General features: G+C 44.8%; 1 protein-coding gene and 1 long non-coding RNA gene across 2 annotated transcripts; one reads left to right on the top strand and one right to left on the bottom strand.

Moving 5' to 3' along the window:
• The first annotated feature begins 3 nt into the window (after positions 1–3).
• On the top strand, positions 4–23,092 carry LOC309375288 (synaptophysin-like protein 1). The gene is made up of 5 exons (XM_081920948.1): positions 4–162; positions 14,785–14,903; positions 16,451–16,658; positions 18,924–19,109; positions 20,591–23,092. The coding sequence occupies exons 1-5, from the start codon at positions 94–96 to the stop codon at positions 20,720–20,722; spliced, it is 714 nt and encodes a 237-aa protein (XP_081777074.1). The 5' UTR covers positions 4–93; the 3' UTR covers positions 20,723–23,092.
• A 353-nt stretch (positions 23,093–23,445) lies between these two features.
• LOC309375357 lies at positions 23,446–26,390 on the bottom strand. Its single transcript, XR_014170847.1, has 2 exons — positions 25,548–26,390; positions 23,446–25,481 (listed from the first exon to the last, which is right to left on the bottom strand). It is a non-coding gene; the product is annotated as an uncharacterized lncRNA (long non-coding RNA).
• Between the last annotated feature and the right edge of the window lie 1,598 nt (positions 26,391–27,988).

The following is a 27,988-nucleotide window of genomic DNA, read 5'->3' as shown; positions in this document are numbered from 1 at the left end:
TCCGCTCCTCCCCTCTGGGTGGAAGAGAGAGAGAGAGAGAGAGAGAGAGAGACTGAGCCACCTCTCCGCCGTCTCTCTTTCCCCGCACAGAAAATGTCCGGGCTGCAGATCAACTTGGGACCCGTGAAGGAGCCGCTGGGCTTCATCAAAGTCCTCGAGTGGGTGAGTCCTCGACGGCAGGGGGATCGGAGAGCGGGGCTGGGCCAGTGGCCACAGAGGGGTAACGGAGTTTGTTTTTTTGTGTGTGTGTGTGTGGGGGGGGAGGTTGATCACCGCTTTCCTGGCAGGATCTGCCCTACCCTACCCACCCCAACCCCCCCGGGGCAGGTATTGGCTGCGAGCCCTGTTTGGCTCTCCCGCTGGAATTTCTTTCCTTCCTCCCTTCATAAACACAGGCGTGGCCTCCGGCCTGTACTTTTCGAAGCTCGCTTAGATTTGCAGGGGACTCGTGTCTTTCCAGCCCACCCCGCTCCAGGGATCTATTCTGGGCCGCTTCTAAACACATACACACACACACACCCTTGCATAGTTGGTGCAGGGCGGGGACGTCTGTTGTGTTCTATTTCCAAACAAACCATGTGCTTCGGAGTGGGGATCTGGTCATGGGAGGGCTGGAGGGGGTGGGGAGCGAGAGATCACGCAGGCAGGTTAATGGATCTGTCGCCTTCCGGCTCCCAGCCGCTGCTGCAAAACCTGGACTCTTTCCTTCCGTGCGTCACGTTGGAAGGGGCAGCACGTGTGCCAAAAGTGACTTGTAGTTTTATGCCCTGCAACGTAATAAACTTTTAGCGGGAGTGCAGCGGGTATGGAGGGTATGGTGTGGAGGAGATCCAGTCTCTTTAGGTCAGTGGACCGTGGAGTAGGAACTGGCCCACTCTCATAACGCAGGCTGAGGATTATTTTTGCTGGAAGGAGTTTTTACTCCGGGGGCAAAAGGGAACCCATTGACTGTACTTGAGGCCGGACTCTGTCAAGTCACTTCAAGGAAGTGCCATGCAGGACCTTAGCATATCCTTGTTGGGAATCCTGGAGAGCTGCTGTCAATCAGAGGAGACCACCCTGAACTATCGCTTAAAAGGCAGTTTTGTATGTTCCTATAAGCAGGAAGGAACAGGTTGTGGCCTGAGATGTTTTGGCGCTTGAGGCTCCCCACGCTGGGGAGGTGCAGCATGTGAGCCTCTGTAAGCAGTGTTAGAAACTAAGATATGAAAGCTAGGAGCTAAATGGCACCTTAAACCTTGGTAATGGGCGCGACAACGGAATGTCTGGGTGTGCTTTTTAAATAATGAAGAATACAAAGCTGAAAATGAATGAACTGCACCTAAAATAATTATGTTCATTTTTCACATGGTCTAGTCCTTCCCCTGCCCACCCATAATATTCTTAAGAGAGTCTCTTCTCCAGTTTTCAGTGAGTAGCTCAAAGTGGGGAGGCAGAAAAAGGTCCTCCTTTCCTTCCACTCTGCAGTTTTAATCTGAAAATTTAGGCGCAATACTGCACCCAGAGCTCAGAAACGGCTTGCACTAATGAAATTCCATGTTGCGAAATGCACCTAGAACAGCGGGAGCTATGCAGAACTAGATAAATTAACAGGAAGGATTCGAAATCTGAGGGACCAGAAATTTACAGTAAATTTACTGGTGTAAATTTACAGACTATTTGAAAAGTAATTGTGATTGTAATTGTAATTGTAAATTTACAGACTATTTGAAAAGTAATTGTGATGATCAGACTACGTTTGTAGGTTTGCAGAAGTTTTGTGAGGTGAATTATTGGAACTATTGCAAAAATGGATAAAGGGGAGGATGGTTAGTTAAGATAATGAAAGGCAATATGAATTTAAGAAATGCATAAGAAGTGGTTAAAACGGTGGATCATCAGAGGTGCTGATGGAAGTCCAAAAAAAAGATTGTATAAGTGGTGAAGCTTTGTGGTATGTATTATAATTTATATGTTAAAATTATTAAAAATTATTATTTTAAAAAAAAGAACAACGGGAGCGTCAAGCACTGTCCCCTTACGAGTGGGGATGGGGGGCAAACTCCACAAGGGTTGCTGGAACACAGTGTTACCTTGGTTGTTGAATTTAATCCATTCCGGGATTCTGCTCGACTCCCAAAATGGTTCAAAAACCAAGGCGTGGCTTCTGATTGGCTGCAGGAGCTTCCTGCATTCAGTCAGAAGCCATGTTGGAAGTTCGGCTTCCGATAAACATTCGGAAACTGGAACACCCACTTCCGGGTTTGTGGCATTTGGGAGCTGACGTTTGGGAGCCAAGCTGTTCGAGAACCAATGTACCACTGTACCTCCCTCTCACCAAGGCTGGGAGAGAAGTCATCTACACATTAAGAAAAGTGCACACGATACTGTATCTATATAGGGTTCTTGGATCACAAGAAGCACTCCACCACAGTTATTTCACCTGTATTCTGACAGGTACAGACTTGCAGAATGTAGGTGTGGAGGGCATGCTTGAATGCTTCTCCATGTGAAAACCAATTCTCATTTGTGCATAGGAAACAATCGTGTCAGTAACAAGGCTGGTCTGCAACTTGTCTTCCTGACACACCATGGCTTTTCATGGTTGAGGTTTCGTTTTGTTTTTAGACCCAAGGGAGTATGCAATCATTCAGTTTCTCCTCCTTTCATTTTGAGTGGTGCAGGCTTGCATAAATGGTGCCGCTGGCTATTTTGAGCATTTATTTTCAAACATATGAAAAGCACTCCTTAAAAGCACATGAAAGTGTGCATAAATATCCATTAAAGTAAATTGAGAGAGGAACCCCCAAATCACAAAGCAGCCCCCAAACCTCTTAGCCATCTTGTAGGTCCTTGGCAAACCCAACATCTGGAATTTGCACAATGGCTCTATCCTTTGCTTTTTATTTGGAGATGTGGGAGTTGGAATAACTTTGGACACTAATGGGAGGGGGAGTTAAATAGTTTTTCATAGGAGTTTTTTCAGCAGGAACTCACAGGAACTAAGTTACGGCACCTCTCAGGTGAGTGCCATTGCCATTAAAAGACAACAAGGGAGGCGTTTATGGTGAGTTCCGGCACCTCTTTTTCTAGAAAAATAGTACTGATTTTTCATGACATTAATTACAATGGTACCTCAGGTTACATATGCTTCAGGTTACAGATGCTTCAGGTTACAGACTCTGCTAACCCAGAAATATTACCTCGGGTTAAGAACTTTGCTTCAGGGTGAGAACAGAAATCGTGCAGTGGTGGCGCGGCGGCAACAGGAGGCCCCATTAGCTAAAGTGGTGCTTCAGGTTAAGAAAAGTTTCAGGTTAAGAACAGACCTCTGGAACAAATTAAGTTCTTAACCCGAGGTACCACTGTATAGGCATTTCCAGGGATTCCCAAAGTTGTTAGATAGATTGTGATCGCTTTGGGATTGCAGTACAAAGGAGGAGGGAAAGGTTATGAGTCTCTAGCTACTGTGGGCAGATGCTTAAGTGGCAACAGCGGGCATTTTTATATCTGAGGTTTAAATTAGTAGGTGCTTAAACATGCATGCCTTGTTTACATGTGGTCTTAAGCCAAACCATGGCTTAAGCATGAATGAGTGAGTGGACAGGTCAAGAGGAAAAATCACAGCCACTTTGCTCCTTCCCCAGTCCGTCTGAGCCTCATGGCTCATGGTTTGTCTCACTCCAAACAAAGTACAGTGGAACATCATGTTACGGACAGGCCTGTTCGTAACATGGAACTGATGTAAGCTGAAGGGCTGCGCGTGGCGCGATTTAGCGCTTCTGTGCATGTGTGAGCGGTGAAACCCGGAAGTAACCCGTTCCAGTACTTCTGGGTTGCCCCAGGACGCAAGATGAAAACACGCAACCTGAAGCGGACGCAACATGAGGTATGACTGTATGAGCTGTAGCCAAGGTTTGTTCTTGGGTTACTGCTCATAGTTTGTCTGGGACAGACAAGTCACAAACCATGGCTTAGCTCTTGTGTAAGCGCAGCTGCAGCAGTCAACAGGATTGGAGGAGAAAAGTGGCTGTGATTTTTCTCTTGGCTTGCTCATTCATGCTCAGCCATGGTTTGGATTGAGTGTTGCCTGCAAACAGGGGCAAAGGCACAAAAATACAAACCTTAAGGCATTAGGGCTGCAATGATATGCTCAGCCTGGGAGTTACATCTATTGAACTCAATGGGGATATTCTTCTAAGTAAATATGTATAGGATTGTATACATATTGTATAGGATTGTAAGACGTGTAGTTAAGTTTGCAAAATTCATAAATATTCTCCTACCTTCACTTATTATTTGATCTAGTAAATCCACTTTAAAAAAATAAATAAATCACATTTTCCCTTTAAATTTTACTTGAATGCAGCATCCAATCTATATCCCATTCATTTCTAATATAGTGAATCATGGTTTTGAATATAAATAATAATAATAATAATAATAATAATAATAATAATAATAATAATAATTTATTATTTATACCCCACCCATCTGGCTGGGCTTCCCCAGCCACTCTGGGCGGCTTCCAAAAAAAATATTAAAATACTGTAATACATCAAGTGTACATTATTGATGTGCTCTGCAACAGTGTAAGCTTAACTCTCAAATGTATGTTTATGTACCAATTCATTAAAATTAATAAAAAAAAAAACTTTGCATAAAAATGACCCGGGGGGAAATAATATTAAAAAGGGAAGAAAGTTTGAGTTTCAAATAGGGCTATAATGAGAGTACTGTATGAAGTATACCTTTGCTAGAAAGTACTTTCAGTTTCAGTCTCCTGTGAGATGGGGTTGAATTTTTCATGTCCTATGGAAACGCACAACAGTGTTTGCATAGTGAGGTGGTGGGGGAGGCAGATCTAGATCTACTCATAGATCTGAGTGATTTTGCAATAGTTTAGTCTAGATTGCCGACTCCCAGTTGTTTAAGAACAGCAACACGGAAGATTTTCCCTCTTGCCGGTTAGCGGCCTGTTAGAAACCCTGAGCTTTTTATAGGTGGGGATGGCAGATAAATTTGATTCAGTTTGCATTTTAAGGCAAACATACCTAAATCACACCTTTATGAAACAGTACGAGAACTGAAATTCTCCAAGCGTTGCAGTGCAGTTCTCTAGCCAAGTAATGGGTACAAAAATGTATAAAGTGTACATGGAAATGCATATATTAGCAAAATTAACATGCAAAAACCCATATATTAGCAAAATTAACATGCAAAAACGCATCACATTAGCAGAAATTGCTTTGGGAAAATGCGCGTGTTAAGCAAAATTTCATACATATTAGGAGAAATTTACCAAAAAAATGCTGCTGCATTTTCATGAGGACTATTTTTAAAAAAAAAAAAAAAGCACAAGCTGGAAACACAAAGAATTGAAAAAAGAGAAACTGGGAGAATCTGAAATTGACAGATTCATCCATCCCTAGTTGCAAATTGGATATAGATTTGTCCTTGCATATGCAAGCTATTTCGTTTCAGCAGGCAGTTGTCTTTGCCCCGAGCCACCATTTTGCATCTGCCTCTACCCACCCTTCATAGTATTTTGCACCTGATTCCAGCTGGCAGACCTGAGGGATCTAGCATAAAAACAACATAGCTCCCGTGAGCCCAAAGCCCGCCCACCCATCTTGTGGATAATTGGAGCTGAAGTCAGATGCTGGGAAGTGAAGTGTATTATATGCTGCAATCCAGTTGCTTTTAATTTGGTTTGACCGCAGACACCTTACTCCTCTTGTGAGCCCTTAACAGAGGGTTGCAAGGCAGGGGACGGGGGAGAAGCCAGAGGGTATTTGAAACTCTTTACGGATATGCATTGTGCAGCCAGTTGATGAAGTCTGGACATTTATTTCTGGCACAGATGTGGCCCAATGGCCTATCAGCTGTGACAGCCTGTCTGGAGTAGCCAAGGGTGCCCTCCTAGTCCAGAAGGCAGGGCCACCCCTACCGTTGGGTAGAGTGAGGCAGTTGCCTCAGGCAACAAATGTGGAGAGCACTGGCAAGTTTTTGAGATGGCTGCATACCCTCCAAACGTCCTGATTTTCCAGGAACAGTCCCGGAATTACGAAAGCCATCCCAGCTTCTGATTTATCACGGGATGTCCCTATTTCCCCTGCCGGTGCTGCCACTGCCGAGCTCAGGGAGGAGGATGAGCCGGCGTTTGTCCTGAGTGACGGTGGCTTCAAGGGAGCATCCTATGGCCTCTCCGTGGCTGCTGCTGCTGCCTCTGCCCTCCTTCCTGGAGAGCGGGCCAGGAGGAGGTCAAGGAGGGTTGGGAGGGGAGTAAGAAATGACCCTATTACCCTATTTTCATCTGAGGAATGTTGGAGGGCGTGCATTTGTGCGTTCCACATGGCCTGCCCTATACCTCCTAATCTAGCCTGTCTCCTTGCAAGTGCTGAACTCAGATTCAGCTGCCAGCCCAGTCAGCTTCTGTTCATGAAATGAAGGGAGCGTGCCGTCTTAGCCTTTGCCACGGACAGCAAATTGTCTTGCACCAGCTCTGATGCAAAAATATCCCAAGTACCCTGAGAGATCAAGAGAGCTAGTAGTGATCAGAAAGGGGGAGTCAACGACATTTTCCAAGCTGAAACATGTTTGTTTTAATAGTACGAATTCTTCAATACATGCTTAGGTAGGCAGAACGAAATGTTGAATTAATGGGTTTTCCCTCCTTCCTTTCTGATGAAAGTCACCCACCCCACAGCCTGTTTTCCCCCTCTGGTTGCTGGAGCAATGGCGACGGCAAGTTTATTCCAAAATCCTCGTCTTTCCTTTTCAAAGACTTATGGGGTACCCCAGAACATTAGAGCGTGCAAGATGTTTGAAGTGCCTGGAAATGTAACATCCAAACAAATTAATTCTTCCAGATGTGCAGATGGGGGCGTTTGAGGTCAACATCTGGTAAAACCGGCAAGAACTTTATTAAGAAGAGGACAGCATAAATAGAAAGGAATAAGACTGTTACCAACACTCCCTCAGTTTAAATTACAAGTTCCCAAGCTCCTCCGGCCCCGCAGTGACCATTTGAATATTGTTGCGGGCCTTGGTTGAACCACTTAATAATGTTTTTGCCTGTTATAACAATTGTAAAGGGCTGTGCCTAGATGCTGAATGACTTTTTAATTGTATTTTTTATTTTTTCTCTTATTTCTCATGCGGTATTACAATTGTATAAAACATTCCTCTTCAACCAGGCCTTTGGCTGATTAATATTCTGAATATTATTCTACAGCCTTTTTAATGTGTCTGGGAAGGGTGTGTGTGTGTGTTATTGTTTTGCTGTTTTGTTTTAGCTTTTTTGTGTGTTGAAAGAAACGGAATGGTTGCATCTAAGCAGCTTGTCTTTTTAAAAAAAGCCTGACGTGTACTTTGTACGTTTGGTGGTGTAACTTCGCAAGCAATTTTAACAGCTGGAAAATGGACTTTTAACACGTCTCCTGAGACTCTCCTCTTGATCGTTCTGAAGATGCCACACCCAAGAAAGTAAAGAGAATCAGGGCATCTCATCTCCCAACTTTCATTTGCTGTTTGTGTGGTCTGAACTTCAGGACAGAATGTAGCATGGATACCTGCTTGTTCTCTCCCCCCCAAGGAATTACACTGCTGGGAATTAAAAGTCTCAGCATAGTAACATTTCGTGCTCAACTTTTCTGGAAGAGTTGTAGCCAGGGGAGCTCCCTATTGCCAAAAGCATCTCAAACAGCCTTCACCAACCTGGTACCCTCTGGATAATTTGACATGCAATTCCCATCAGCCTCAGCTAGCACAGCCGTGTTGCCTGTGGCTGATGGAGAGAGGCAGGGCTCTTCCAGGCAACTTATTGAGCGTTCTTCCGAATCTTGCTTGCACAGAGCTTACATGGCGGTTACAAAACGTCTGGTATTGACTGAGTATTTGCTCCGATTTGTTTGCCAGGCAGTGAGAATTCCTCGTATTTTGTTTGCAGGTTGTTTACATAGAGCATGGGTAGGCAAACTAAGGCCCGGGGGCCGGATCTGGCCCAATTGCCTTCTAAATCTGGCCCGCGGACGATCCGGGAATCAGTGTATTTTTACATGAGTAGAATGTGTCCTTTTATTTAAAATGCATCTCTGGGTTATTTGTGGGGCCTGCCTGGTGTTTTTACATGAAAAGGAATTAGTTTCCCCCCCAAAAAAAATATAGTCCGCCCCACCCCAAGGTCTGAGGGACAGTGGACCCCTGCTAAAAAAGTTTGCTTACCCCTGACAGAGTGATCATCTAGTCCAACCTGAATTTGCAGCTGTCCTGTACGGGGATCAAACCTGCAACCTTGGCGTTATCAGCACCACGCTCTAACATGCCTCCCTATTAATCATTTATCCCACACTTCTCAGTGCATTACACCCTTACTTTCTAAACAGGAAAAAGTACAGGTTGTTGTTGTTGTTGTTGTTGTTGTTGATTTGTTGCACAAGGCACCAGCACGTTAATCCACTTTGGAAGCCTAAAGTTCTGGTACAGTGGTACCTCAGGTTACATACGCTTCAGGTTACACACTCCGCTAACCTAGAAATAGTGCTTCAGGTTAAGAACTTTGCTTCAGGATAAGAACAGACACTGGGCTCCGACGGTGCGACAGCAGCAGGAGACCCCATTAGCTAAAGTGGTGCTTCAGGTTAAGAACAGTTTCAGGTTAAGTATGGACCTCCGGAACAAATGAAGTACTTAACCCGAGGCACTGTATACGCTAAAATCTTTCCCGCAAAAAACTGACAGTCTGGAGGGGCCCATAGTCCTAAACATCTGGAGGGCTCCAAGTTGATGAATGCTGATCAAAAATAATGTAGACCTCTGAGAAATTCAGCATGTTTTCCGTAGCTGTAAAGGTGTAGGCGAAAATATTTATGCTGGTGTTTTAAAAAGGGGATTCTTGACTATAGGAATCTGAAGTGCTTCCTGCCCCTGCCCCCCATTCTGACTGAGACTCCTGTTTCTCCACAAGTAGCCATTTTGAGGCTTAAGCTTCATGATGAGGTAACTATTTTGTTAGAACAGGAGGTGGCCACGAGAGAGGAACCGGAAACTGGATATTCTCCGTTAAGAACAATTTCCTGCAGGATAGGAAATGTACCGTTTAATGCTTTGTGTTGGAAACTGTATGATCTTGGTGTTTTAATTTGTTTTACGGCGTCTTTGACCATACAGTAAAATTTGCAAGAATATGTACACACCATGCGTTCAAAACACATTGCCAAAGAATGCTGGGAACTCTAGCTTGTTAAGCGTGCTGGGAATTGTAGCTCCATGAGAAGTAAACTACACTTTGCGTAATTTTTGTGGGGCGTATGCTTTAAATATATTGTGTGTACACAGCTTCGGAGACACGGTGAATAAGACGGTTGCAAGAGTTCCTTCCAGGTGTCATCGAAGAACGGTTAACAGATAGAGCAGACAGATTCCTCAAGACTTCTCTCTCTCAAATGAAAGCTGACATTCTTGGGATTCCACGTAGAATTTCGAGCATACCAAAAAGAGGAATGGAAACAGTCCCAATTATACCAGGTGTAGGGACTGAATCAGCTTTGAGTTCTGAATGAAGGGTTTCAGGCACCAGAGTAAGAGCCACACCATTGGGGGGGTACCATTTGGTAGCAGGGACGTGGGCTCTTTGGGACTGAGGGGTCTTGTCTCCCTCAATATCTCTTGGGGGGGCCTGGACCCCTTCCGTGCAGTGGCGTAGCGTGGGTTGTCAGCACCCGGGGCAAGGCAAGTAATTTGCGCCCCCTAACCCGTGGATTTGTGCCCCCTAACCCTAACCCCCAGATGTTGCGCCCGGTGCGGCCGCCCCCCCCTGCACCCCCCACGCTACGCCACTGCTTCCGTGCATGGATTTAGCCAGGATTTTTGTTAGTGGGGAGCAGGCCTTTTGTTGGGGGGGGGCAGAACCTCTGCTACCGTATTTTTCGCTCTATAAGACGCACTTTTCCCCTCCTAAAAAGTAAGGGGGAATGTGTGTGCGTCTTATGGAGCAAATGCAGACAGGAGGCTCTGCTCAGCGCTCCCTTTAAAGAGCCACGTGGAGCGTGTGTGCGGCTCTTGGGGGCTTTTCCCTGAGGAGGGAGAAGGGCAGCCCGTCACTGATGGGCTGCCCTTCTCCTTCCTCGGGGAAAAGCCTGTAAGTGTCGCACCACACGGCTCTTTAAAGGGAGCGCTGAGCAGAGCCTGGGATGCATACAGGGTCTGCTCAGCGCTCCCTTTAAAGAATATTTTTTTCTTTGCATTCCCCCTCTAAAAACTAGGTGCGTCTTATGGTCAGGTGCGTCTTATGGAGCGAAAAATATGGTAGCTATTGGTTTTTAATGATTATGGGGGGGGGCAGCTGCACCTTCTTGCCCTCCCCCCCTCCAGCTATGCCCATGCCTCAGTATTGTGAGGGCAAGGAGGCTGAGCGCAGAGCCAAATCTGGCACGGCTTGAATGACTGGCTCCTTCTGAGTGTGAGAGAGCAGGAGCTGCTGGCCCTTGAAGCCTTGCTAGGCCTCCTCATGACAATGCTCGGTCGTTAAAATTATCGAGGATTTAAACAAATTCTTAAGCTGATCGGATAGTGTGGAGGTATGCAAAAAGCCCACTTAGTCCCAAGATAAAAGCACTAATAGGAATAAATGTACAGATGGGGGATAGGGTAAAATTTGCAAGATCAGAACTAAATTTACCAGGTGAGGCCTACAGTAAATTGCGAAGTGTTCCTGTCCAAGATACTGTATCGCATTCTCATCCCCCCTTGTTTTCTGTTATCATCCTCGTCCAACATTATCCTGTGTTCTGTGCCCACTGAAAATGCTCAGTCTTCCTTTCCCCTGTTAGGTTTCCAACCTGCCTGGAAATAGTTTTACGTCTACAAACCTTGGGTTTCTCCCAGGCCTGTTGGATGTTTCTCTCGTGTGTATGTATGAATGGTACAGTCAAACCTCGGTTGTCGAATGTAATCCGTTCCGGAAGACCGTTTGACTTCCGAAATGTTGGAGAACCGAGGCGTGGCTTCCAGTCGGTTGCAAGAACTTCTTGCACTCAAGCAAAAGCCGTGTCAGACTTTTGGGTTCCGAAAAACGTTAGAAAAACAGAGCATTTACTTCTGTGTTTTCAGTGTTCAGGAGCCAAAACGTACGAGGCATTCGGGAACTGAAGTTTGACTGTACCATTTTGGCTGCAAGGATGAGCAGTGGGAGAGTTGAATTCACTATGGTTACACCAGGGCTGGGGAATCTGTGGCTTTGTAGATGTTGTTTTGAAGGGGCAAAGCCTCATAAGGCTACAGTTTGACACCCAAGTCCCATCATCCTTGTCCATATAGGTCATGCTGACTAAGGCTAATGGGTGTTGGAGTCTAACAACATCCTGGAGGGCCACAGGTTGAACAACCCCTGGTATATGTGATGGAAGTACCAAAAATATCCTGCTTATTGGAATGCTGAACATAAAGGCAACATGTAAGCAGCAACATTTGGGGCACCAAATATGAAATAAACAAGGCAGCACAGATCTGGCCAATTTAATGTGCTGCCTGCATTGCTGGATCTGGGCTCTGCAAACATAGGCTATCATTTTTGTGTCTCTGCTGTTTTTGATATAGGCTAGGCTGGTGGTGTTCTTCATAAATGCCATTTCCATGCTTCTAGTAATACTACTGACTTTTGGTAATAAATCTATTGCGTTGAGGAGGAAGTACATGGAGACATGGGGAAATGAATTGACTCTTTCACTGCTGCCTGCACAAAAAGTGAGATATGGGGCAATATATCACCCCAAGGCCGGAAATGGTTGCAAGGCAGTTCCATTGAACCTGGTCTGTTGAATCCACAGTTTCCCCAGGGCATTAAGTGCATTCTGATGACTGTCAGTTAAGATTTCAAAACAGAAACCCTCCTTTTTTGCGAAAGATTTATACAATGAATTCAGCCTTTTCAAACAAAACCCCTCCCCCAATTTGTTAAACTGGAAATAGCTTATTTTCAAACTAGCATGTGGTTGATAGCAATCAGCCAATCTAGGGCCATCACTTCCTATCCCAAGTGACACTGAATATTTACACAAATCACGATGCATGGGAAAACGTGTTTTTTGCCATTGCTTGCTATTGTGATTTGTTGCCCTATGCAGGTGGCAGGGGAGAGCTGAGCCGACAGAGTTAACAGCTGGTGATATATCAGGATGTTGGAAACCAGATATAGCCCAGCCTTAATCTCAAGGGTTTCAGGAAGGAGTCTTTGCCTCGACATGCCAGGGACTGTCCAATAAAAGTGGCATTGGACAGGTCAAGTAGAGATGGGCATTGCAGATAAGGCACAACTTTATATCCAATATTAGTCATAACTCAGAGCAGACCTATTGAAATTAATGGGCATGACGAACACAGGGACATTATTTTCGTTTGGTCTGTTCTGTGACTAGAACTAGGTTGAATACAAGCCACCATCTTTAGATAAAACATCTTCAGATAAAAGCCAGATGGAATGAAGTGATCTTTCCTGAATGACAACTCAGGAGGGGTCGCTTGAACCTCATGTTCCACAATTTGGGTGCCACCACTGAGAAGGCCCTGATGACCATGCTTTCAGTGTATGTGGGATACAAAGAAGATCCCTTCACTAGCGCTTGTTAGTTGGTAGACTGATGCAGGAGAAGGTGGTCCATTAGGTGTGGACCCAAGCCACTTAGGGCTTAAAAGGTATTTCCTAACATTTTTAAATTGTGCCCAGAAACTGATAGCCAGAGGAGCTACTGCAGGATCAGTATAATATGAGTAGGTGCCTGCTTACATACTTGCTGCTGCATTCTGGGATCAATGGAAGTTCCCAAAGGAGCTTCATAATTAGCCCCATGCAGATTGTGTTGCTATAAGGTAGTCTAGACCAGCCTTTCTTAACCTTGGTTCCCCAGTTGTTGTTGGACTACAACTCCCATTATCCCTGACCACTGGTCCTGCTAGCTAGGGACGATGGGAGTTGTAGTTCAACAACAGCTGGAGGAGACCCAAGGTTGGGAAAAGCTCATCTTAGGCTACTGTAAGTTGTGTGTTAAATAAACTGGTGGAGAAGGTCAGTTTACCTTCACCAAAGCAAGTCAGTGTGTATGCTGAAATTATGCTGAAGCACAGGAAGGCTAGTCCTGTGTAACAACCTAGGACTATAAAATTTGCGGTTTGTGCAACAAGAGCTGGCATTTCTAGGAGGCTAATTACCACACTTCTGTGGTACATCTGCCCACGGTTGCTTTCCAGGATATTCGCTGCTTGCTCACCTAGCAGGCCACAGACTGTGGGTCAACCCAGTTGGCACAGTTCATGTGAAACTTGTGCAGCACAAATATATATATATATATCTTTCTGCAAGCAGGATCATGGCAGGCTCAGGGCCTCTTGAATGAGAAAGGAAGCTTGATTTCTGCAAGGTTAGACCTTTCTTTCAAACTGGTGGGTTGTAGAGGCAAAGAGAGATTCCCTGGCAGTCCCATCCCCAAAGCCTGGGATCTGTTGTTTGTGAATCGTGAGGTGTAAACTACAGTTCCCAGGATTCTTTTGGCGAAGCCCTGACTGTTAAAGTGGTATCCATGTTCTTTGAAGGTAGGGTACGGATATGACCCCAAACTCTTTCACTGTTAGCCATCAAATTCTCGAATCAGTGAATCTGGTGTTGCACACCCAGAAGATTAGCCTCTTTTCTTTTTCTTTTAAACAAGCTGTCAAGACCTTTCTCTTCTCAGAAGCCCTTTTATGAGTAAGATATTGTCTTAACGCCAGCTGCTTTTCCATCGGCCCCATTAACAATGTTTCATTGTTTCATTGCTCTTGTTTTATTGGTCCTTTCTGGACTTTATCTTTCAACCAGCAATTGAGAACACTTTATTTGCTATAAATTTGTCAAATAAAAGTGTTAAGATTCTTGAAACGGTAGAATGCGTTGTACAGTGGTACCTCGGGTTACATACGCTTCAGGTTACATACGCTTCAGGTTACAGACTCCGCTAACCCAGAAATAGTGCTTCAGGTTAAGAACTTTGCTTCAGGATGAGAACAGAAATCGTGCTCTGGTGTCACGGCAGCAGCAGGAGGCCCCTTTAGCTAAAGTGGTGCTTCATGTTAACAACAGTTTCAGGTGAAGTACGGGCCTCTGGAACGAATTAAGTACTTAACCCGAGGTACCACTGTACCATTTCAGACTGCAAGTGGGGAATCATCTTTCTGAATTCTTAAAAAAATAAACTTTTTTTTTAAAAAAAATCCTCTCTTCAGGTCGATAGCGTGAATATTAGAGTCTGGAATGGGCTGGTGCCTTTCTTTCTGATCAGCCAGAATCTATTGTCGTTTTTAAGATAAAATAAATCTGAGGAGTATTAAGAATTATCTCCCCCTGCTTGGAGTACACAGTATTGCCCCAAGAATCTATCTACCTTAGTTGGGTAATCTGCGGCCCTGCAGATGTTGCTGGACTCAAACTCCCATCAGCCCCAGCAGATTTAGAATGTAACTTTAGGTGCCTTATAAATTAACAGCCACAACAATTATAATTACAGTGATAATCAGGCAGAAGCGTGGCAAAGCTTCTTGAGCCCAATGGCATCACAGAGAGGCAGTGGATCCAAACGGAGGGGAACAAACAGGCTCCCAGAAGGTCCACAATTCAAGACCACCCATTACTGATCACCCTGTCAGAGCACAGGAACTTTTTATGATGTAAAAGGGCCCCCAGAAAGCGTTCATTCCCTCCACCATGATGTACGTGCCTATGCACCCGAAAACTGCACTAACGCGTACATTTGCTTTTGTCTTGGTTCTTCGCAGATTTTTGCCATCTTTGCATTTGCCACCTGTGGAGGTTACAGTGGAAAAACCTCTCTTATCCTCAACTGCTACAATGGCACAAACGCTTCTCTTCAAGCCAACTTTGCGTACCCTTTCAGGTAAGAGCATCTATCCCTTTGAGGAACGCTGCCACTTGTGGCGCAAAGAGAGAGGCCCTTCTAATTGTTCACGCAACAAACACGTCTCTCTCCAAAGAGCTGCCCTAGACATGGGGAATGTCGTGTGTGTGGACAGAAATGGCAGGTTCCAGGTTTGAGGAGGCTGTGGGCAAGGTGCCTTTTGAAGCTGGGGCCTGTCGTTGAGACCTTCAGGGCTTACCTTGCTGTGAGAGGCGATGCCAGCCTTGTTGCTGAGCAGAATGAGGTGGCTTGTGGGGTTTTCTGCCTCAGGCGCCAAAAGAACTTGACTGGCTTTGGGCAATGGGGCAGGGAAGGTGGCACCATTTGCTGCTCTGCCTCGGGCAGCAAAATGCCTTTCGCTGACCTTGATGGGAGACCACAGCGGTTCTTACAGCAGTGCAGCAACGACAGCTGGGTCTGGCTGCCATTTCAGTTTCCCACAATCCCCCTGGGTTGCATCATGGAGGACCATCTTGGGAAAGTAAAATGGCAGTGATTATTCTGGTGTCTAATGTTGCTTGGAGCCCTGAGTCAGAAAGGAGAGGCCCCAATCCAGCAGCAAGGTGGGCCCTGAGAACGAGGGAGGACGAGTAAACACCATACAACATTTTAGACCACATAACATCATTCCTGAGCACCCGCATCTCTGGTTAATATGTGGTGTTAAAAGGTGTTTTGTACTTTATTGGCCCGCAGCCTTAGGTTTGTTTCTTTGAAGTGTATGCTATTGTTTTGACAGCTGTAATCCTTTTCCTCTTTACGTGTTTTAACATTATTAAATTAATTTTAAAAACCCAACATTAGCTACTACAGATGCTCTTATACTTTATTTTTTTTTGCAACTAAGGCTGCAATCCTGTGGCAGAGCCCTATGATGAATTGGTGCCTCCCTGCCACCTCTGTTTACCTTAGTATTAGTTTGGCCACCTACCCAGCAAGTGAAGCAAGGCTCTTTGCTACCTATGCAATGTCCTCCTTCCTGCCTTCCTCTGAGAAATGCCAAGGGGGATATTCTTCAGAGTGAGAGCTTCTAGGCAAGATGGTTTTAAACTTAAAGAATTTTCAAAGTTACTATGGTTTTCAAAGTTGATGGAAAGAACAATTGTTAGCTACAACGCGCAGGCTGAAATAATAATAATAATAATAATAATAATAATAATAATAATAATAATAATAATTTATTTATACCCCGCCCATCTGGCTGGGCCTCCCCAGCCACTCTGGGCAGCTTCCATAGAAACCAAAAATACAGTAAAATATCACACGTTAAAAACTTCCCTGAACAGGGCTGCCTTCAGATGTCTTCTGAATGTCAGGTAGTTGTTTATCGCTTTGACATCTGCTGGAAGGGCGTTCCACAGGGCGGGCGCCACTACCGAAAAGGCCCTCTGCCTGGTTCCCTGTAGCTTTGCTTCTCGCATGGGGGTTGGTTTTGCATTTCGCCCTGTTTGTTTGGGAATCTTGCGAATGGAAAATTGAGCTTCAGCATATTCTCTCTCTCTCTCTCTCTCTGTCCGGAACTCAAGGTTGCACCAGTCTTCGTTTGACATTCCTTCAAGCAAGCAGTGTCACAGCATCTGGAACAGTACTTACTACCTGGTGGGAGACTTCGCCTCTCCCGCTCAATTTTTTGTCACTTTTGCAGTCTTCGTGTTCCTGTACTGCATGGCTGCCTTGGTGCTCTACGTGGGTTTCTTGCACTTGTATCGGGGCACTGGTAAACTCCCCATGATTGTAAGTTGGCAACACCTTGCTTCCCCATAATTTATAGGACTCAATAAGGATATGTGTGCTTCCTACCAGTTGGGCATTGAGTCTACTTGATACATTGAGTGTACTTGATTTGTGTGTTCCATGCTCCAAGAGAGAGCTGTAAATGGGCTGCTATATCTGGAACCAGTGCTTTTTTAAAAATAATGTTTAGGGGTACTCTCATTTTGACTCAAGAAAATCACAATTTTATTCTTCAAATTGGGGAAAATAAATGCAGTAAATGGACAAAAGTACAAGGATTCACAAAATGTTTAGGGGTATGTGTACCCCTGCGTCCCTCCAGAAAAAAGCACTGTCTGGAAAAATCCAACCACCACACACAAAAATTAAATTGGTGATCCATATTCTTAATATCATTACATTCAGATTGTTACTTGTTTATGGGCCATTTTTGTTAGTAGTAGATGGTGGTGGAAGCGGCGACCCTCAAAGGTTGTTGGACTCCATCTCACATCAGCCCCAGTCAAGGTTATGCACAGCTTTGGAGATTGTTCTGTGTACTTCTTGGGTACTAACCGTGGATATTTTACCAAACGAAACACTTTTAAATCCTTATTTTAAAAAGTGTTAGGATGTGGATTGTTTTGGAAGATAGGAAGTCTCTTTAAAACCTAGTGATCTCTCAAAAGTTAACTTTTGATTAATTTAAAGCTATTTTAATACACAACATATGGGACGCGAGTGGTGCTGCGGGTTGAACCACAGAGCCTAGCACTTGCCGATCCGAAGGTTGGCGGTTCGAATCCCCGCAACAGGGTGAGCTCCCGTTGCATGGTCACTGCTCCTACCAACCTAGCAGTTCAAAAGCATGTCAAAGTGCAAGTAGATAAATAGCTACCGCTCCATCGGGAAGGTAAACGGCGTTTCCGTGCGCTGCTCTGGTTCACCAGAAGCAGCTTAGTCATGCTGGCCACATGACCCGGAAGCTGTACGCCGGCTCCCTCGGTCAATAAAGCAAGATGAGCACCACAACCCCAGAGTCGGCCACGACTGGACCTAATGGTCAGGGGTCCCTTTACCTTTACCTTAATACACAACATATGGGCATTTTGTACTATTTAATATTCCTTTCCCGGATGTGAAGCATCCAGGGCCCATACCTGACCTCTGGATGTATTCGAGAGGTTACCCTTGAAGCTGGGCAGGTGTGGTGCATTCCAGATGTTCTAACTATGATGCAATGATTCTTTCTTCCTATTCTCCTTGCCGCTGGGATTGCAGGAGCTCTGGTGAGTGTGGCATTCCTTTCGCATGTTGAGTTACATTCTGAACACCAAGACAGGACCCATCCAGCTTACCAACCTTTTTCTTAACGGAGTTCCTTAAGCACAGAAACATTAAGGCCTATCCCTTAGTGGCAGGGCAGGTGCTCAACATGCACAAGGTCCGAGGTGCAGTCTTAAGACCTCTCCAGTTAAAGGGAGCAATGGCGAAGGGCCTTAGTGCATTGGTAGATCATTGGTAGATCATCAGCTTCCATCCTTGGCATCTCCACATAGGGTTGCAAGCAATCCACATGTTCAGCTGCTGTGTCACTGAGCAATAATAAAGGTGTATGTGTGGATCAGCCCTGGGTAGCCCTTAGCAGCAACCTGGTTTGGTGACCAGTTGTCTGCATCTTCCACCGTCTCCTCCAGAACAGACAGCTAACAACTTTTGTAAAAAAAAACAAAACCAAAACCCATAAGCTTTTCTTTTGGGAATTATAGAGACAGAGCTACCTAAATTGTATTGAAATTTATGTATGCTGCTATAGCAGCAAGAATGCTACTTGCCCCAAAGTGGGAAGCAGGTGTCCCAGTAAAGGAAGAATGGATACAAAAACTTATGGAATATGCAGAAATGGCGAAACTTACCGGAAGAATTAAGAAATCAGGATAACAGACGTTTTATATAAAAGAATGGAAATGGTTTATTGAATATTTACAGATAAATTGCAAACAGATAAAAACATTAGCAGGATTATTGTAATAACCTGCAGTTTCATAAGAGTATATATCTAAAGTATATGATTAAATGAATCCAAATTAAATGAATTTGGATATGCAGAAGATATTTTTTAAAAATAAACGTAAGGAACCGCAGAAAGAGGGAGAAGGAAGTCAAACTTTGAAATGTTAAATTGACTGTAAAACTAATGAAATGTATAAACTTGAAAAGTATAAATAAAAACTTTTAAAGAAAAGAACAGACGGCTAAGGGTGCCTGTCTTTTCTCCTGATGCAGGACTTTGTTATCACAGTAGTCGTCTCTTTCCTGTGGTTGGTGAGCACATCAGCCTGGGCTAAGGCCCTCACAGACATCAAAACATCCACCGGACACAGCATAACTGAACTTCAACCTTGCCTGAGCCCCACCAATCGATGTCAATTCAATGACATCAGAAGCTTGGGTTCCTTGAATGTCTCTGTGGTATGTATGCATTACTAGATGCTGGGGCTACAAGCAACCAGAAATAGCCACCATCCTCATGTTTTCTTTCTTTGAGAGTTGTCCCAGGAGACAGAATACTGGTCTAGTTTGGGGATAGCTAACATGGCGGCCTCCTGATGTTACTGGGCTATGGCTTCCATCACCCTTGACTGTTGGCCATGCTGGCTGGGACCACTGAACGTTGTGGTCCCACGAGCATCTTTAGGGCACCACATAAGCTGTCCCTGGTCTTGAGGAACCAGCAAGGCAATTGTGATTTACACAATTTCCTCAGAGCATGTAGAAGCACCATAGCTCAGTGGTAGAGCATCTGCTTTAGGTGCGGAAGGTCGCAGGTTCAATCCTTGGCATCTCAACCTTTTGGCTAAGACTAGAGTGTAAACTGGCTATTCTCTGAATTCAACATTCACTAACTCAGTTTTGACCTTGACCTACCACTCGTCTGTCCTGGAAGGATTTGCATGCCTTGTTATATGTTTCTTCCCATTGCCCCCTGCTGAAAACACTTCTGTGCACACCCAAATCCCTCAGGGGCGATATATTCTGCCGTACTTCCTGTAGATTGATTTAGAATCAAACATCCTCTAATAAAAAAATATTAATCCCAGTGCATCAGTTTGGATTCACACACAGCTCTTCAGAGCAAGATGTGTTGGGACCAGTCAATTTTCATATTCTGAACTTTCGTGACTCTGTTTTTTTAGGGTTTTGAGGACTTGGTGACAATAGCTTTGAAATTGGAGGAGGTTCTCGTTTAATACGATACAGTAAAATGCTTTTCCTGGACACTCTGGGTTAAACGGCATAGTGTGCTTTGTCACAGAAATATTTTCCCCTGAAGGTAAAAAAAGAAAAAGAAAACAGCTGCAGGAAGCTGCAGTTTCAATCGGAAGTATCTGGGTAGATTAGGTGCCCCCCCCCCCCGTTTCTGTGAATCGTACAGTTTTTCTTATCTAGAGTACCTATACCTCTTCCGCTGCAGGACAAAAAGCTCAAGGGAGACTTAATTTTTTAAAATAAGAAAACTGGCCCAAGAGGAAAGAGATAATTGCGTCCTGCCCCGAGGCAAACACCCAGTCCGGATAGCAACTTCCTGCAGCTCTTTGGGGTTAAAACAACATTCCTTGGGGGAAATGTTTTCTTCTGACCGTGAGCGGTTAACAGCTAAAACAGGGACAGCTAATGTGGAGCCCTCCATGGGTTGTTGGACTACAGCTCCCATCAACCCCAGCTAGCATGGCCCAGTGGTCAGGGATCATGGGAGTTGTAGTCCTCATGGGAGTGATGGGGAGGAAGGGACTGGAGCAGGTCTGCTCTGGGATTCTAACACTTCATGATTTTCTCCCCGGAATTCATGTCGGAAATGCAAATTGTGGGATGCGGCTGGTAGGATCAGGCAGGTGCACTAGTTTCTTCTTAGGCCAAAACCTCAATCTCTTTCCCCCTTTTCTTTCTCCTAGGTCATTGGTTTCCTCAACCTGATCCTCTGGGCAGGGAACGCTTGGTTTGTCTACAAGGAAACCAACTTGCATAACCCTCCAGCTGCCGCTCCTCCGACCCCAGGCAACCCCCCACCTCATTCGGGGATGTAAGGAGCATGGAGAGCCATCCGCTATGGGGCGCAACCTCTTGCTGGCAGGATGGTCGTGGCAGCAGGTTGTTGTTGTTTTGTAAACCCCCCCTCCTGATAATGCAATTGATGTGTGAAAAATGGATGGGTTTCTTTTGTTGTTGTTGTGGTTCTAAAATTTCTGTCTAAGAGGAAAGAATGGAGATCTCTGCTCAGCCCCGTGTGCATCCAAACAGATCATGCTACTGTACTGAAGCTTATTCTGTGCATTGAAAATAAGGACACAAGTTTCTTGATTTAAAGCCTAGGAGAGTTTAGCTGTACAGCTTTCCAAGGGCTGCGCAGGTCAACACACGCTGTGTGCACTGAGTTGTGCTGCTCAGTGTAAGCTGCAGCCTGATCCTGTATATGTTTACTCAGAAGGCAGTCCTGTTGAAATCAGTGGGGCTTACTTCTAGGCAAGTATGCTTAGGATTGCAGCCTTGGCCTCACCCAAACACACACACACACACACACACACACACACACACACGCTTGGGTGAGACCAAGGCTCACATATATATATGTATATATGCCTTTGGCTGCCTTGCAGACAGGAATTGTACGGAACACTCAAGAGATGTACATTGTTCTTAGGTTACACTGCTGTCCTTCTGTAGCAGGAAGAGTCTAGGTGACTGCCTGGGACAGTGTCTGTATGTGAAACTCCTGTCATCAAACTTTAGATCTGTAACTCTAGGAATGGAAGAGAGCAGGGCTGGGGAACCTGTGGACCTTGATCTATAGCTTGATCGCAACCACCTTTCAACCTTAACCATGCTGGCTGGGACTGCTGGAAGTTGGCATTCAACAGAATCTAGAAAGCCACAGGGTTCCCACACACGTAGAGAGACAAAAAGCATTTCTCTGCACATGGTCTATATAAACCAGAATATGCAAGAGTTGTTGATAGGAGCTCTGCACAAAATAATGGCATCTGAAGCCGGCTCCAGAAACTTGAACGGAACCCAAACCTTTAAACCAATGTTGAATTTCTAGCCCTTGCAGGTGGTGAGAAAATGTGAGGCTTCATTTAATCAGCCTCTCCCTGACTCCACACCTCTTTTGCCTTAATCCAGGCTTCGTCTAGTGCTACGCAAACCAACTGAACTCTGAATTTTGAATTTCTTTTTAAAACAACCAAAGAAACCACGCTTGCTGCAAATTATTACACAGCGGCATGTAAAAGTATAGCAACTACTAGTAGAGCTTGCAAATTCTCATTATCTGGTTAATTCCCCTACACCCTCAGTTAAGGTTTTGTGATAACAGAGTTCAGAAGCTATCATGCCTTTAGCGTAGCATTCTGGAACTCCTGGCCAAACTCAGCTAAAAAGCTGCAAGCAGTTTGTCTTTCTGTGCCTGTAGTATTTTGCAGTTAGGATTCCTAAAGATCTTAGTTTTTATTACTTCAAATTACTTTAAAAATGCAAGGTTCTAGCTGTCATGGTTACAGATGCCAAAAACGAGGCTGCAGAGCTTGGAGAATGGATGGATGTCTTTCATGATTTCTGATAAACCTCCCCATTGCCAAATGTTCCTCCACGGCCCGCTTCATAGACGATCTCCCATTTCTAAGCTGCTAGTTTGCCAAAATATTCTGGAAAAGTCGCAGAATTCAACAGGAATGCAGAAGGAAGCATGCATATGGAGCACATTTATGGAAAATTGCTGCATATATTTTAATGGTGCTCAGAATTCGACGTCATAATTCATCTAATTACTTTGGGAGATTTCTGCTATGATCTCTATTCATGGCATATGATCCCCGCCCCCCCCCCGCCCCCCGGTTCCGATGGATGTATTTACAAAAGCTTTGCATGAACTGCCAGCAGTGTTTTTCCCCATCACATTGTTGATTCAGTAGGATTTTCATTGTAAGCTGTCTTGGGAGTAGGGATGGGGAAACTGGGACCCCCAGAAATTGTTAGATTACATTACAGCTCCCAGGATTTTTGATCAGTGATCATAGTGGCTGCTGGAGCTGGTAGGAGACTTGAGTCCCAGCAAGATGCAAAGATTAAGGATGGGGAAATCTGACAGTTCTGGTTCCTCTCACTTTTTTCCAGTCTTAGCTTCAGTTTTCCACATTTCTACTTCGGTGTGTGATTTTTTCTTTTTTGATCATCAGCATTTTAACGTGGATTTCTCTTAATATGCAGAAAATTGCATGCAATTTCCCCTTAAACACACAGTTTTGCAGAGCAATTTCCCCTAATATAGTGCATAATAACATACACTTTACCCCAGTATATATATTTGTACACATTGCTTGGCTGGAGAACTGCATTAAGAAATTCAGATACTTTTTCATGTTCACTTTTCACTGAGTGACAAGCTTCCAAAAAAACCCTGGCTTCTCCCACATGGCTGTTTGAAAACCAGTGATTTGAAACAATGAAAAAGTGTTACCAGATTGTGCAAAGAACAACTGTCTCATTTTGCTAACAGAAAATGTGTTTCCCAAAGCAGTGTGATCTGCTTTTATGTTTTCTGGGAAACTACAGCAGTCCTAAATAGATAACTGAAAATTAAAATGAAATAGCTAGTAACTTGCTATTTTTGCTCCTAACCATTCTATATGCATTTCTTTTTTTGATGAATTACACTGGTGATTGCTTCCCTCTTTTGTCAGTGAAATCATTATCCAAACTTATGACACAAATTAAAACTGCTTACGGGTGCCTCTGGCTATAGAATCCTTGAATCCCAACTTGTGATGAGAAATCTGGAGAAGCAGCCATGGCACATGAGTCTGGATTGCTTCCCCTCTCACTTAAATGCTCAGCATGCCAAAAGGCATGACTTGCGGCGTTCCAAGTGTTATCATCACACCCATAAGGGCTAGAAACTTGTGAACATGGTTTAAAACTGAAAAGCTGAGATTCCCAGGAATCTGGATTTGTGCGCATTGTTACATCAGATGCTCCCATAAAACTGCGAGTTAGATTCCCAGCCCTGCTTGGCAGATCTTGAAATGAACTGACCATCCTGAGAACAAGCGAACTCAAATTACCGTATTTTTCGCTCTATAAGACGCACCAGACCACAAGACACACCTAGTTTTTGGAGGAGGAAAACAAGAAAAAATATATTCTGAATCTCAGAAGCCAGAACAGCAAGATGGACCGCTGCGCAGTGAAAGCAGCAATCCCTCTTGCTGTTCTGGCTTCTGGGATAGCCGCGCAACCTGCATTCGCTCCATAAGACGCACACACATTTCCCCTTACTTTTTAGGAGGGAAAAAGTGAGTCTTATAGAGCAAAAAATACGGTATTTATTATGTATCTGTCTGACTCGCGCAGCAGATTTCCATTTGTGAAGCAGAACTCCTCCTCTCTCCTGCAGACCTTACCCTCAAAATCTGCTTCAGAGGGTCAGGTGACCCTCTTCCTGAGGGTAGAGGAAGGGGCAATTGCATTGTGCAAGTGGAATTCTTCTCACATAGCAATGGATACATGTTTCACATGACTAAAACAAGCCGATCTAACCAAGACCCAGTAACACCTAGCTTCTTATGCAATGTTCTTCATCACGTGAAGCAATAATGTTCTTCATCACGCACATATGCTGAAGCCTTAATCTGCACTCAGGGTGTTTGGAAATCTGCACGGTGCTCAGTGCTGAAGAGGGGAGAATTTTCACTTCAAAGGCAGAATCCTAAGTTTCAGTGCCTATATATATATAGAAATATATATTTCTACGTCTCTTTGTTTATACTGCTTGTCCCCCCCTAACAATTGTTTCCTGCTTGCTCCAGGCGTGTGAGCAAAATGCATGAAGAAATAAAATGCCTTGCCAAGTTACCACAGGGAGACGCCTCATACGTTTATGAAGCTGCTGTGTGTATGTTCTGCTGCTTGTTTTGAATGGTGGTTCTCTGCACTTCTCAGGGCTGAAGTCGTGTCCCTTTGGGGACCTTTATTATTATTATTACTCATTATGGCCCTCTCCCTCCGCCATTGCTTGGCATGAATGTGCAGGTATCAGACCTTATTTTCTGCTAGAACAGGAGCAGGGGCTGAGGGACGGGCCATAGCTCAGTGACAGAGCTATGCAAGCAGGTTGGTCCCAGGTTCAATCTCCTGGGTAGGGCAGGGAAAAGACTCCTGGAGAGATGCTGCCGGTCAGTGTAGACAGTATAGAGATAGATGAACCAAAGGGTTTTTCCAAAGCAACTGAAGATTCCTCCCACCCCTAAGCTCTGACAAGCAGATAACCCTGACCTGCGAACTTTGATAGGAATTGGGCCTCATCACATGACCTGTTTGTGGCCTATCACCTTGCTGTTTGTTTCTTTCTTTGGCCAGGTTCTGGGTTCAGGGCCTGCCATGTGGGGCAATACTGTTGGTTGAAACTGACCCAAGCCGCACAAATCGCTCGCCTCCAACCAGCCGGGTGGATTTTCCCATCCAACACCTGGCCTAAGAACCATTCAGGTGTATCAGTGGAAGCCTTTTCTAGGTTGGCCTACAAGATCTCAAAAGAGAACTTTGGGCCTGAATTGGGAGCAGGAGGTTGAGGGCACGACAAAAGAGGGTGCACAAAACCGCATCCCCTTTCATGGTGGTGGGGAGGAGCAAATTGGGAAGCCCTCTATACAAAAGTCACCGGTGCTTCTCTGGCTCCCGTGGTGTGGGATGCCAACATGAGCTCCCCGCCCCCGATGGCATTGCGCTGACATGGCATCTTTCAGGGTCATTGTGGGAAATTCAAAATGGCAGCCGGCAGCACAGGAAGCACTAGTGAGTTGGGCACCCCTTGAACCTTTCCCAATAACCAAAACACCCCCCCCACACTTTTGCTACCATCAAACAGGGTGATGAAAACGGTGGGGTTGGTACAGTAAAATTATTCCTCTAATCAGTTTGCCGCTAGTCCACTCAACCTGTGGTGGCACCCCCACAACAGCTGTATGAAGGGAGAGAAATTCATAAAGTGATTGTGTTAGATAGCCCCTCTCGAATGCTAATAAAACTGTTAAAACACTGGATGTACTTCACTATGCAAATGTATGCAAATAATGCTTGCTGCTTTCTAGTAATGCTGTAAACAAGCACGTTTGGGGAGGGAAGAATGCTGGAATGAAATATAGCTAACAACACCCCCCCACACACACACTTTAACTTGGGGACACGTTACATATCATAACACCCCACAATTTTTTACCCCTTGATACTAGATCTTTCCTAAATCACCCCAGATGTAGATAGCACAAATAAATTCACATTGTTTTCTCTTGTAAAGAAATCTGGTTGTGCCTTTAAAAAAAAAATCCACTAGCAGTGAGCTGTGTGTGTTTGTTACATGTCCATGGAAGTGCAGTGCGACTATTCCTGATCAATTGAGCTCATGTGCAATTGCAGTTGATTCCATCATTTGCTTTTTGTATGCATGTTTTCCCCCCCTGCGATGGCAGAATATGGAAGCTAAATGCATTTATTATTTAAACACACACCTTTTTACTTTATAGAGATTTTTTTTTTGCCTGTCTCTCACAAGAATTGTTTTGAGATCCCTGTATGTGTTCTGCACACACAACAAATGTAATAAAACAAATTGCTCAGTGACTGTATTAAAGTTGCAAATGCTCTCTTTCTTCCAGAGTGTGTCTAGTGTCCGGTTGGGCTTGAGTTTGTGTATTGTTCTGAGCTGTTTGATGTCCTGATAAATCTCAGGTTACATTTGAAAGGGGTGGGGGGAAGCATGTTTCTAGCTCTCGTTCTGGTAAACACAATCTTAGAAATCAGGGCAGTAGCTGGCTGAAGGTGGAAATGAGGCAGCTGTCATAATCTTTAGGAGTATATAGCCGGTTCAACTTGAAAGCAGATTGCTCTGCTGATTGCCAGTAAACTGGTGGTATCATAAGTCAGTCAAATGAATTTACACTGATTAAAAAGAAGTAAATTTCACTGACTGGCTGCAGCAGCGCATCTTCTGTGGGTGGTGGGTGGGTAATGGAGAATTGGCCTGGGTCTATTTTGTGATGTTTTTTGGTGCTTAATAAGGGTTTTGCCCTAATGGATTTAGGAATGTTTCTTGTGGGCCAACACAACATCCTTTACATTTGAGCTGACTTTGTGTGTGTGTGAGAGACTTTTTGTCTGACTTTTTTGGGTGATCTAAAGACTTAACAGATTTATTAAGCTTTGTAGACTAGAATGCACATTGTTAGATGCATCTGACAAAGTAGGTTGTACTTGGCACATACTAACTTACATATTATACACACTTCTGAGCCATGCAGGCACTCTTTTCTCCCACCTACCCACCCACCACAACAAAACTAATCGCAGTTGCCGCCCCTCAGGAGTGTGCAGTTTGTTTGCACCAGCTGTCTCTGTTCAATGACAGTCATGGAAAAAGGGAGAACACCACTTGGCTGACTGGTCTTCCCAGTGGGCCCCAAAGCCTTGTCATCATATGGGGCTAGCAGTGTGGTTTTTGTGTGGTAAGTCTAAAAGGTAAAGGTAAAAGGACCCCTGACCTTTAGGTCCAGTTGTGGCCGACTCTGGGGTTGCGGCGCTCATCTCGCTTTATTGGCCAAGGGAGCCGGCATACAGCTTCCGGGTCATGTGGCCAGCATGACTAAGCCGCTTCTGGCGAACCAGAGCAGCGCACGGAAACGCCGTTTACCTTCCCGCCAGAGCGGTACCTATTTACTTGCATTTTGACGTGCTTTCGTATTGCTAGGTTGGCAGGAGTAGGGACCGAGCATTGGGAGCTCACTCCGTCGCGGGGATTCGAACCTTCTGATCGGCCAAGCCCTAGTCTCTGTGGTTTAGACCACAGCGCCCCCCGCGTAAGAACCTAGCAAATGGAGTAGCATACTGGGAGGAATTCTGAGGTTGAACAAGCTTCTTTGTGCACCACAATCTTCCTATTACTGTAGACAGTTGATAGAACGCCAAGGAAAAAAAGACCCCCTTGGGAGTTAGAATTAAATAATGGTTGCTTTTTCATCCTAGTGGCAGCCACCCAATGCAACCACACAATATTTCTGGTATGAGATATTTCTGGGAGACAACTGTCTAAAAGAGTTGTCTAATATTCCAAAATACTCTTGAAATGTGTTCTAAGCCAGGGTTGTCAGTGGTGCCCTTGAGGTCTTCTCCTGGCACCTCTATGAAGCCTCTTGAGTTACCACCACTCACTGTCTCCTTGTCCATGAGATGGTGCCGACCTTATCCTCCCTTGAAAAGTACATAGAGCTGAAAGCAGGAAGTTGGAAGAGTGGCATTCTTTCTCA

This window comes from Podarcis melisellensis (genome assembly GCF_964234715.1).
Source record: "Podarcis melisellensis genome assembly, chromosome: 8".
In the NCBI taxonomy this organism is placed as follows: domain Eukaryota; kingdom Metazoa; phylum Chordata; class Lepidosauria; order Squamata; family Lacertidae; genus Podarcis; species Podarcis melisellensis.
This window is presented reverse-complemented; position numbering and strand designations above follow the sequence as displayed.